General features: G+C 39.0%; 1 protein-coding gene across 1 annotated transcript; it reads left to right on the top strand.

The window, feature by feature from the left end:
- The first annotated feature begins 2714 nt into the window (after positions 1-2714).
- mus81 (mus81 structure-specific endonuclease subunit) lies at positions 2715-8977 on the top strand. Its single transcript, XM_081992918.1, has 6 exons — positions 2715-2897; positions 5646-5889; positions 5950-6138; positions 6194-6413; positions 6468-6578; positions 8569-8977. The coding sequence occupies exons 1-6, from the start codon at positions 2789-2791 to the stop codon at positions 8815-8817; spliced, it is 1122 nt and encodes a 373-aa protein (XP_081849044.1). The 5' UTR covers positions 2715-2788; the 3' UTR covers positions 8818-8977.
- Positions 8978-10937: the final 1960 nt, after the last annotated feature.

Here is a 10937-nt window from a genome sequence, read left to right as displayed (position 1 = left end):
AAGCGGGTACAAGACTGGGTCATGTGACCGAGCGGCTGCGCTGATTGGTCCGGATCGGAGCGGCCGCGCTGATTGGTCTGAAAGGGTGCGACGACGCTGATCAGTGATGATGTCACGGCAACCATTACGACCTGAATTCACGTGAATTTGATTACGATTCGGACACGGGATTGTTTGGTAAATTGTCACTCGAATTACCGTTAATGCGGTTGCGTAATTCACGCCCTGAATCGGTAGAAAAGGGGCGGAAAACACCCGCCTGACTGTTATCATATGACAGCCTTGCCCGGTCCGTTTCCGGCTGTCAGACGTGGCGGCCCTTTCAAAATGTCTACACTTAAACTTTGACAGCCCGTAACTCGGTTGTTTTGACAGTTGGCGAGCTGGTTTTTTCACCATCGTGTAGGCCGGGAAATTCTCTATAAATCACTTTCTATAGCTCAAGTAGCAAAGTTGTGAAATAAGCGAGTTATTTTGACTTTAAATGTCAAGAGTAGAAAATTTAGTTAAACCTAACCCAACCTAAAGTTTGACAGCTTGTAACTCGGTTCTTTTGACAGTTAGCGAGTTGATTTTTTCACCGTCGTGTAGGCCGGGAAATTCTCTATAAATCACTTTCTATAGTTCGAGTAGCAAAGTTGTCAAATAAGCGAGTCATTTTGAGTATTGGCAACACTGTCAGTATACTGAACTTTGACGCCCTCTAGCGGCCAAACGGTATGACCAATCAACTCGAGGGGGGATATTTTTGGAAACCTTGAAATCTTCTCTATCTTTTGTTTTCTATGACATTTTGACGTAACTTGTCAAATAAGGCAGTAAATTAAGGTTAAAGTAACGAGTGTCAAAAAATATGTGATTTTATGGTGAAGGAACTTTGACGCCCTCTAGCGGCCAAACGGTATGACCAATCAACTCATGGGGAGACATTTTTGGAAAGCTTGAAATCTGCTCTATCTTTTGTTTTCTATGACATTTTGACGTAACTTGTCAAATAAGTGAGTAATTCAGGATCAAAGCAATGAGTGTCACCGAGTTTATAGTGAAGGAACTTTAACGCCCTCTAGCGGCCAAACGGTATAACCAATCAACTCATGGAGGGACATTTTTGGAAAGCTTGAAATCTGCTCTATCTTTTGTTTTCTATGACATTTTGACGTAACTTGTCAAATAAGGCAGTAAATTAAGGTTAAAGCAACGAGTGTCAAAAAATATGTGATTTTATGGTGAAGAAACTTTGACGCCCTCTAGCGGCTAAACGGCCTAATCAATCAACTCAAGGGGTGACATTTTTGAAAAGCTTGAAATTTGCTCTTTTATTTGTTTTCTATGACATTTTGACGTAACTTGTCAAATAACCGAGTAAATTAGGGTTAAAGCAACGAGTGTCACAAAATATGCGATTTTATGGTGAAGGAACTTTGACGCCCTCTAGCGGCCAAACGGTATAACCAATCAACTCATGTGGAGACATTTTTGGAAAGCTTGAAATCTGTTCTATATTCTGTTTTCTATGACATTTTGACGTAACTTGTCAAATAAGTGAGTAATTCAGGATCAAATCAATGAGTGTCACCGAGTTTATGGTGAAGGAACTTTGACGCCCTCTAGCGGCCAAACAGTATAACCAATCAACTCATGAGGGGACATTTTTGGAAAGCTTGAAATCTTCTCTATCTTTTGTTTTCTATGACATTTTGACGTAACTTGTCAAATAAGGCAGTAAATTAAGGTTAAAGCAACGAGTGTCAAAAAATATGTGATTTTATGGTGAAGGAACTTTGACGCCCTCTAGCGGCCAAACGGTATGACCAATCAACTCGAGGGGGGATATTTTTGGAAAGCTTGAAATCTGCTCTTTCATTTGTTTTCTATGACATTTTGACGTAACTTGTCAAATAAGGGAGTAAATTTCAAGTTAAGTATGGTTTTGAGTGGTTTGGCAACACTGCTCCAATTGTTTTTTCAAAGGCTTCAAACTTTGCTAAACTGACACATAAAAATAATTTTCACAGTGTTGCCACTATTACTCTTAAATTCAAGTGATACTTTCAGTAATTTGGCAACACTGCCTACAAATAAAAATTTCTAAGTACAACCTAAAGTTTGACAGCCCGTAACTCGGTTATTTTGACAGTTAGCCAGTTGTTTTTTTTACCATCGTGTAGGCCCGGAAATTCTCTATAAATCACTTTCTATAACTCAAGTAGCCAAGTTGTCAAATAAGCGAGTCATTTTGACTTCAAATGTCAAGAGTAAAAAATTCGGTCAAACATGTGTTACGTCAACTTTGACAGCCCGTAACTCGGTTATTTTGACAGCTAGCGAGTTGGTTCTTTCACCATCGCGTAGGCCGTGAAATTCTCTATAAATCACGTGACAAAATCGGGAAAACCTTCGAAAACACTCGACGACCCCGTAAATAACATTAAAACGATAATTAGCGCGTGCCAAGCACCTTCACGCGCATTTTCAGCCGATTAGTTAATAATTTCAAGGTTTACAAATTTTTATATAACAACACAATGACGTCACGGTGCGTTTAAATAAACAATACGGGCGCATTCACCATAATGTCGTTGTTTTACCAAACTTTCCCCCAGGCCAACTAGTGACGTCACAACGAGGCCCAAACACGGCCAACTAGACGGCCGGGGGGTATATGAACGGCTCTATACGGTATACGTCACCGTCTGTGACGTATACACGTTTTTGACATTTGACGGCGCAAGTCAAATTGAGGTTAGGAGTGTTTGTTGTTTTTTGTAGGACTTTTAGGGGGCGCAGAATGACCGAAAGGGGGGCGAAGCCCCAAAGAATCACCGTCAAATTGAAACGTCCCAATCCTTTGTTCGAAAAATGGCTGACGGAGTGGCGCGACGACGCTATTAAGAACAGTAAGTTATTTTAACCCCCACCACTGTTTGACCCTAATTTACTCGCTTATTTGACAAGTTACGTCAAAATGTCATGGAAAACAAATGAAAGAGCAGATTTCAAGCTTTCCAAAAATATCCCCCCATGAGATGATTGATTAGGCCGTTTGGCCGCTAGAGGGCGTCAAAGTTTCTTCACCATAAAATCGCATATTTTTTGACACTTGTTGCTTTAACCCTAATTTACTGCCTTATTTGACAAGTTACGTCAAAATGTCATGGAAAACAAATGAAAGAGCAGATTTCAAGCTTTCCAAAAATATCCCCCCATGAGTTGATTGATTATACCGTTTGGCCGCTAGAGGGCGTCAAAGTTCCTTCACCATAAAATCACTAATTTTTTTTTTTACATTTTCAGAAAGCCCTCGGTCTGGACTATCTTTTCTTTTCTATGACATTTTGACGTCAAGTGTCAACTAAGCGAGTTATTCAGTGTCAAACAACAAATGTCAGAAAAGTTTTCTTTTAGCAACTTTGATGCCCTCTAGCGGCCAAACGGTGCAACATATTGACAAAAAAAAGTACATTTTCAGAAACCTCTCGGTCTGGACTATCTTTTCTGTTCTATGACATTTTGACGTCAAGTGTCAAATAAGCGAGTTATTCAGTGTCAAACAACAAATGTCAGAAAAGTTTTCTTCTAGTAAATTTAACGCCCTCTAGCGGCCAAACGGTGCAAGGTATTGACAAAAAAAAGTACATTTTCAGAAACCTCTCGGTCTGGACTATCTTTTCTGTTCTATGACATTTTGACGTCAAGTGTCAACTAAGCGAGTTATTCAGTGACAAAGAGACAAGTGTCAAGAAAAACACTGTTTTTGTCGTCTAGCAACTTTAACGCCCTCTAGTGGCCAAACGGTGCAAGGTATTGACAAAAAAAAGTACATTTTCAGAAACCTCTCGGTCTGGACTATCTTTTCTGATCTGTGACATTTTGACGTCAAGTGTCAACTGAGCGAGTTATTCAGTGTCAAACAACAAAAGTCAGACAAGTTTTCTTTTAGTAACTTTAACGCCCCCTAGCGGCCAAACGGTGCAAGGTATTGACAAAAAAAAGTACATTTTCAGAAACCTCTCGGTCTGGACTGTCTTTTTTGTTCAGTGACATTTTGACGTCAAGTGTCAACTAAGCGAGTTATTCAGTGTCAAAACAACAAATGTCAGAAAAGTTTTCTTCTAATAACTTTAACGCCCTCTAGCGGCCAAACGGTGCAAGGTATTGACAAAAAAAAGTACATTTTCAGAAACCTCTCGGTCTGGACTATCTTTTCTGTTCTATGACATTTTGACGTCAAGTGTCAAATAAGCGAGTTATTCAGTGTCAAAACAACAAATGTCAGAAAAGTTTTCTTCTAATAACTTTAACGCCCTCTAGCGGCCAAACGGTGCAAGGTATTGACAAAAAAAAGTACATTTTCAGAAACCTCTCGGTCTGGACTATCTTTTCTGTTCTATGACATTTTGACGTCAAGTGTCAACTAAGCGAGTTATTCAGTGACAAAGAGACAAGTGTCAAGAAAAACACTGTTTTTGTCGTCTAGCAACTTTAACGCCCTCTATTGGCCAAACGGTGCAGGGTATTGACAAAAAAAAGTACATTTTCAGAAACCTCTCGGTTTGGACTATCTTTTCTGTTCTATGACATTTTGACGTCAAGTGTCAAATAAGCGAGTTATTCAGTGTCAAACAACAAAAGTCAGACAAGTTTTCTTTTAGTAACTTTAACGCCCCCTAGCGGCCAAACGGTGCAAGGTATTGACAAAAAAAGTACATTTTCAGAAACCTCTCGGTCTGGACTGTCTTTTTTGTTCAGTGACATTTTGACGTCAAGTGTCAACTAAGCGAGTTATTCAGTGTCAAAACAACAAATGTCAGAAAAGTTGGTGTTTGTGTTCTTTTAGCAGTTTGGCAACATTGTTTTGATTTTTTCCATGGTGGTTAGACTTGTGGGACAGTGTTGCCAAATTGTGGCACTTGAATTATTAAAAGTGGCAGTGGCAACTCTGAAAATACTTAAATGCTTGTCAGGTTGTTTTTAGAATTTTTTTTTTGTGGGCAGTGTTGCCAAATTACTGAAAGTATCACTTGAATTTAAGAGTAATAGTGGCAACACTGTGAAAATTACTTTTATGTGTCAGTTTAGCAAAGTTTTGAAGCGTTTGAAGGAAAAATTGGAGCAGTGTTGCCAAACCACTCAAAACCATACTTAACTTGAAATTTAACCCCTTATTTGACAACTGACGTCAAAATGTCATAGAAAACAAAAGAAAGAGCAGATTTCAAGCTTTCCAAAAATGTCCCCCCATGAGCTGATTGATTATACCGTTTGGCCGCTAGAGGGCGTCAAAGTTTGTTTCACCATAAAATCGCATATTTTGACACTCGTTGCTTTGACTCTAAATTACTCCCTTATTTGACAACTGACGTCAAAATGTCATAGAAAACAAAAGAAAGAGCAGATTCTAAGCTTTCCAAAAATATCTCCACACAAGTTGATTGGTCATACCGTTTGGCCGCTAGAGGACGTCAAAGTTCCTTCACCATAAAATCACTAATTTTTTAACACGCATTGCTTTGACCCTAATTTACTCGGTTATTTGACAACTGACGTCAAAATGTCATAGAAAACAAACGAAAGAGCAGATTTCAAGCTTTAAAATGACGTAACAATATACAGGGTGTCCCATTTAAGTAAATCGACTTTTGTAGACTTAAAGTCGCGGTACACGTACGGGAACGCCTTGGAATCGTTGAAAAAGTACCCGTTACCGCTCGAAACCGGCAAGGACTGTCGCATTCTCAAGGGATTCGGGGCCAAATTGTGCCAAATGTTGGACCAGAAACTCAAAAATCCTCAAAATGTCCCAAAAACCGTCAATTTTGAGGAAGAAATCCTCCTCAAACCGAACAGTTTCGATATTGTTCTGTGCGTGGACAACAACGAAACGTCAGGGTAAATGTCAACAAAAATTTGACATCTGACAGTGACAGATAAACTGTCATAATTGCGCAGGTCTGCCAACTGTCATCGGGACGAGATTTTGACGAAACTGACCGAATCGGGGGTACAATTTGAGGTTAGATCGCTGAAAATTGGCGATTTCGTGTGGATTTGCCGTTCACGTGACCACGAACTGATCCTGCCCTACGTCATCGAGCGCAAACGAATGGACGATTTGGCGTGCAGCATCAAAGATGGCCGGTTCGATCTGTCAAATTGGTTTGTCAATTGTTTTTTTGATTTTTGACAGAAATAGGTACCGCGAACAAAAGTTTCGACTGAAAAAGTGCGGAATCGACCACAAAATCTATTTGATCGAACATCACGTGACTTATGGTTTGCCGCTGTCAAATTTACGTCAAGCGGCCACCAACACGGCCGTGCAAGACAATTTCCACGTCAAATTCACCGAGAACGGCTCGGATACCGTCCGATACCTGACCGAACTGACCCGAACGCTGCACGAACTGTTTCAGGTTGGTTGACGTCGTCTGTCATTTTCGCGTCACGTGTCACTGTCAAATTTGCAGTCGAAAACGTTGATTGGCTGTCGGGAGCGACCGGAAGTGATCGATTTCGATCGGGAACGCGTTGCCCTGATGACGTTTGCCGAGTTCAATCGAGCCTCAGTGAAAAATAAGGTTAGTATTAACGTGCGTTGCTTTGACCCTAAATTACTCCCTTATTTGACAAGTGACGTCAAAATGTCATAGAAAACAAATGAAAGAGGAGGTTTCAGGCTTTCCAAAAATATTATCACACGAGTTGATTGGTCACACCGTTTGGCCGCTAGAGGGCGTTAAAGTTACTTAACCAAAAAATGACAGTTTTTTGACACTCGTTGCTTTGACTCTAAATTACTCCCTTATTTGACAAGTGACAGTAAAATGTCATAGAAAACAAATGAAAGAGGAGGTTTCAGGCTTTCCAAAAATATCCCCCCACAAGTTGATTGGTTATACCGTTTGGCCGCTAGAGGGCGTTAAAGTTACTCAACCAAAAAATGACAATTTTTTGACACTCGTTGCTTTGACTCTAAATTACTACCTTATTTGACAACTGACGTCAAAATGTCATAGAAAACAAATGAAAGAGGAGGTTTCAGGCTTTCCAAAAATATCCCCCCACAAGTTGATTGGTTATACCGTTTGGCCGCTAGAGGGCGTTAAAGTTACTCAACCAAAAAATGACAATTTTTTGACACTCGTTGCTTTGACTCTAAATTACTACCTTATTTGACAACTGACGTCAAAATGTCATAGAAAACAAATGAAAGAGGAGGTTTCAAGCTTTCCAAAGATATCCCCCCATAAGTTGATTGATTATACCGTTTGGCCGCTAGAGGGCGTCAAAATTCATTCACCATAAAATCACAATAGTGCGGTTAAGGGTCAGTTTCTCTAAAACTTTTTTAGGGTTGTTTAATGTGGTTTTAAAGCTAATTTGACTGGCTATTGACTGGTGAAAACCCCGTCCTTGTAACTGTCAAACTAACCGAGTTACGGTCTGTCAAAAAGTGACAGGTTTAAATGCATTTTTTGTTCCTGTATTTTGACAGGTTTTTCCTTGTTTTCCCCAGTTTCCCTGAAACTTTTCCAGGGTTGTTTAATATGTTTTTAAAGCTAATTTGACGGGTTATCCACTAGTGAAAACCCCGTCCCTGTAACTGTCAAAATAACCAAGTTACGGTCTGTCAAAAGTGACAGGTTTAAATGCATTTTTTGTTCCTGTATTTTGACAGGTTTTTCCTTGTTTTCCCCAGTTTCCCTGAAACTTTCTTAGGGTTGTTTAATGTGGTTTTAAAGCTAATTTAACAAGCTATCGACTGGTGAAAACCCCGTACTTCTAACTGTCAAACTAACCAAGTTACTGCCTGTCAAAAAGTGACAGGTTTAAATGCATTTTTGTTCCTGTATTTTGACAGGTTTTTTAACGCCCCCTAGCGGCAAACCGTCCCACTAACCAACTAACTTTTATACGTCTATGGAAAGCTTATTTCATTGGCTATCCATCGACGTATAAAACTTTCTACAAAGTGTCCCGAATAAGCGAGTTATTTGAGGTTAAGTGTAAAAGTGTACCTTAAAGCGCTTTCGGCGCCCCCTAGCGGCGAAACGGTGCACCTCAGCTAAAATTTTCAAATTAGGTTAGGTTAGGGGGAAAACAACCAGTAAATTATAAAATTCCTTTTTTTTTTGTGAAACTGTCAGTTTGACGTTAACTGTCACTGGATGTCAGAAAATCCAAGATGGCGGCCAAAATTTATAACGTCGAGTTTATACTCGTTTTCGACTAATTTGGGGTCGGGGAATCCAGTGGAACTGTCAGTTTGACGTTAACTGTCACTGGAAGGCAGAAAATCCAAGATGGCGGCCAAAATTTCAAAAATCGAGTTTATACTCGTTTTCGACTAATTTGGGGTCGGAAAATCCAGTGGAACTGTCAGTTTGACGTTAACTGTCACTGGATGTCAGAAAATCCAAGATGGCGGCCAAAATTTAAAAAATCGAGTTTATACTCGTTTTCGACTAATTTGGGGTCGGGGAATCCAGTGGCACTGTCAGTTTGACTTTAACTGTCACTGGAAGGGAGAAAATCCAAGATGGCGGTCAAAATTTCAAAAATTTCCAGCGACCGAACGTCACCGATTTGTTCGTGAAATGTCTGATTCAAATCAAAGGAATGTCGGTGGAGAGGGCGCTGGCCATCGCCCACCTCTACCCGACGCCGCGCGCCCTCAAAAACGCCCTCGACGCCCATCCCGATGACGGTACAAGGGAAGAAACGTTGGCTCGCGTCCAGTACGGCCCTGGCGGCAAAACGATCGGTACGGCCCTGAGCAAAAGCGTCGTACAGTGTTTTTGCAATTTGTCCTATTAAACAAATGAATTTAGTCTGTCAACAGTGACGTCATTGCAATTTGGTTTGATTTTTAGTATACCGACAATCAGAATGGGTTTTTATTTTTTTTTTGGGTTATTTGTCATTTTTGACAGAAAATCGTTTGAAGCGAAAATAAAGCCAAAATTACCAGCTACAATTTGACGTTTAAACGACCCGCCTAACTGTCATAGTAACCGAGTTATGAGCTGTCAAAGTTTGACAGCAGTCAAAACATTCCAGGGCCGGTATCTCGGTTATTTGGGAATTTTTGAAAAAATTCTAAGAAAACAAAAGAAAGTTAACGTTCTGTCAAACATTTTGACGTTTAAACGACTCGCGTAGCTGTCATCGTAACCGAGTTATGAGCTGTCAAAGTTTGACAGCAGTCAAAACCTTCCAGGGCCGGTATCTCGGTTATTTGGGAATTTTTCAAAAAATTTCTAAGAAAACAAAAGAAAGTTAAGGTTCTGTCAAACATTTTGACGTTTAAACGACTCGCGTAACTGTCATAGTAACCGAGTTAGGGGCTGTCAAAGTTTGACAGCAGTCAAAACCTTCCAGGGCCGGTATCTCGGTTATTTGGGAATTTTTCAAAAAATTTCTAAGAAAACAAAAGAAAGTTAAGGTTCTGTCAAACATTTTGACGTTTGAACGACCCGCGTAACTGTCATAGTAACCGAGTTATGAGCTGTCAAAGTTTGACAGCAGTCAAAACCTTCCAGGGCCGGTATCTCGGTTATTTGGGAATTTTTGAAAAAATTCTAAGAAAACAAAAGAAAGTTAACGTTCTGTCAAACATTTTGACGTTTAAACGACCCGCCTAACTGTCATAGTAACCGAATTAGGGGCTGTCAAAGTTTGACAGCAGTCAAAACCTTCCAGGGCCGGTATCTCAATTATTTGGAAATTTTTCAAAAAATTTCAAAGAAAACAAAAGAAAGTTAAGGTTCTGTCAAACATTTTGACGTTTAAACGACCCGCGTAACTGTCATAGTAACCGAGTTATGATCTGTCAAAATTTGACAGCAGTCAAAACCTTCCAGAGCCGGTATTTCAGTTATTTGTGAATTTTTCAAAAAATTTCTAAGAAAACAAAAGAAAGTTAAGGTTCTGTCAAACAGTTTGACGTTTAAACGACCCGCCTAACTGTCACAGTAGCCGAGTTATGATCTGTCAAAATTTGACAGCAGTCAAAACCTTCCAGGGCCGGTATCTCAATTATTTGGAAATTTTTCAAAAAATTTCAAAGAAAACAAAAGAAAGTTAAGGTTCTGTCAAACAGTTTGACGTTTAAACGACCCGCCTAACTGTCACAGTAGCCGAGTTATGATCTGTCAAAATTTGACAGCAGTCAAAACCTTCCAGGGCCGGTACCTCAGTTATTTGGGAATTTTTCAAAAAATGTCTAAGAAAACAAAAGAAAGTTAAGGTTCTGTCAAACATTTTGACGTTTGAACGACTCACGTAACTGTCATAGTAACCGAGTTATGATCTGTCAAAGTTTGACAGCAGTCAAAACCTTCCAGGGCCGGTATCTCAGTTATTTGGGAATTTTTCAAAAAAATTCCAAAAAAAACAAAAGAAAATTAAGGTTCTGTCAAACATTTTGACGTTTGAACGAACCTGCTAGCTGTCACAGGAACCAAGTTGGCAGCTGTCAAATTGTGACTTGCACTATTCCAGTCAACTGTCAATATCTCGGTTATCTGTCATTTTTGACAGAAAATCGTTTTAAGCGAAAATAAAGCCAAAATTACAAGCTACATTTTATAAAAAAAAATAAAAAGAAAAATTTAAAAAATATTAAGAAAATATTTTTTTTTTACCAGCTACATTTTATAAAAATAAAAAATTAAAAAAATAATAAAAAAAAATAAAAAAAAAATATTTTTTTTTTACCAGCTACATTTTATAAAAATAAAAAATTAAAAAAATAATAAAAAAAAATAAAAAAAAAAATATTTTTTTTTACCAGCTACATTTTATAAAAAAAATATTAAAAAATAATATAAAAAAGAAATAAAAAATGAAAATATTTTCATTTTCACTGGATCCACAAGCAGTAGGATCCAGAAAATCACGTGACACTGTAGTTGTGTAAATCACACGGCGGTCAC

Source organism: Ips typographus, linkage group LG15 (genome assembly GCF_016097725.1).
Source record: "Ips typographus isolate SLU linkage group LG15, UJ_Ityp_2.0, whole genome shotgun sequence".
Lineage (NCBI taxonomy): Eukaryota > Metazoa > Arthropoda > Insecta > Coleoptera > Curculionidae > Ips > Ips typographus.
This window is presented reverse-complemented; position numbering and strand designations above follow the sequence as displayed.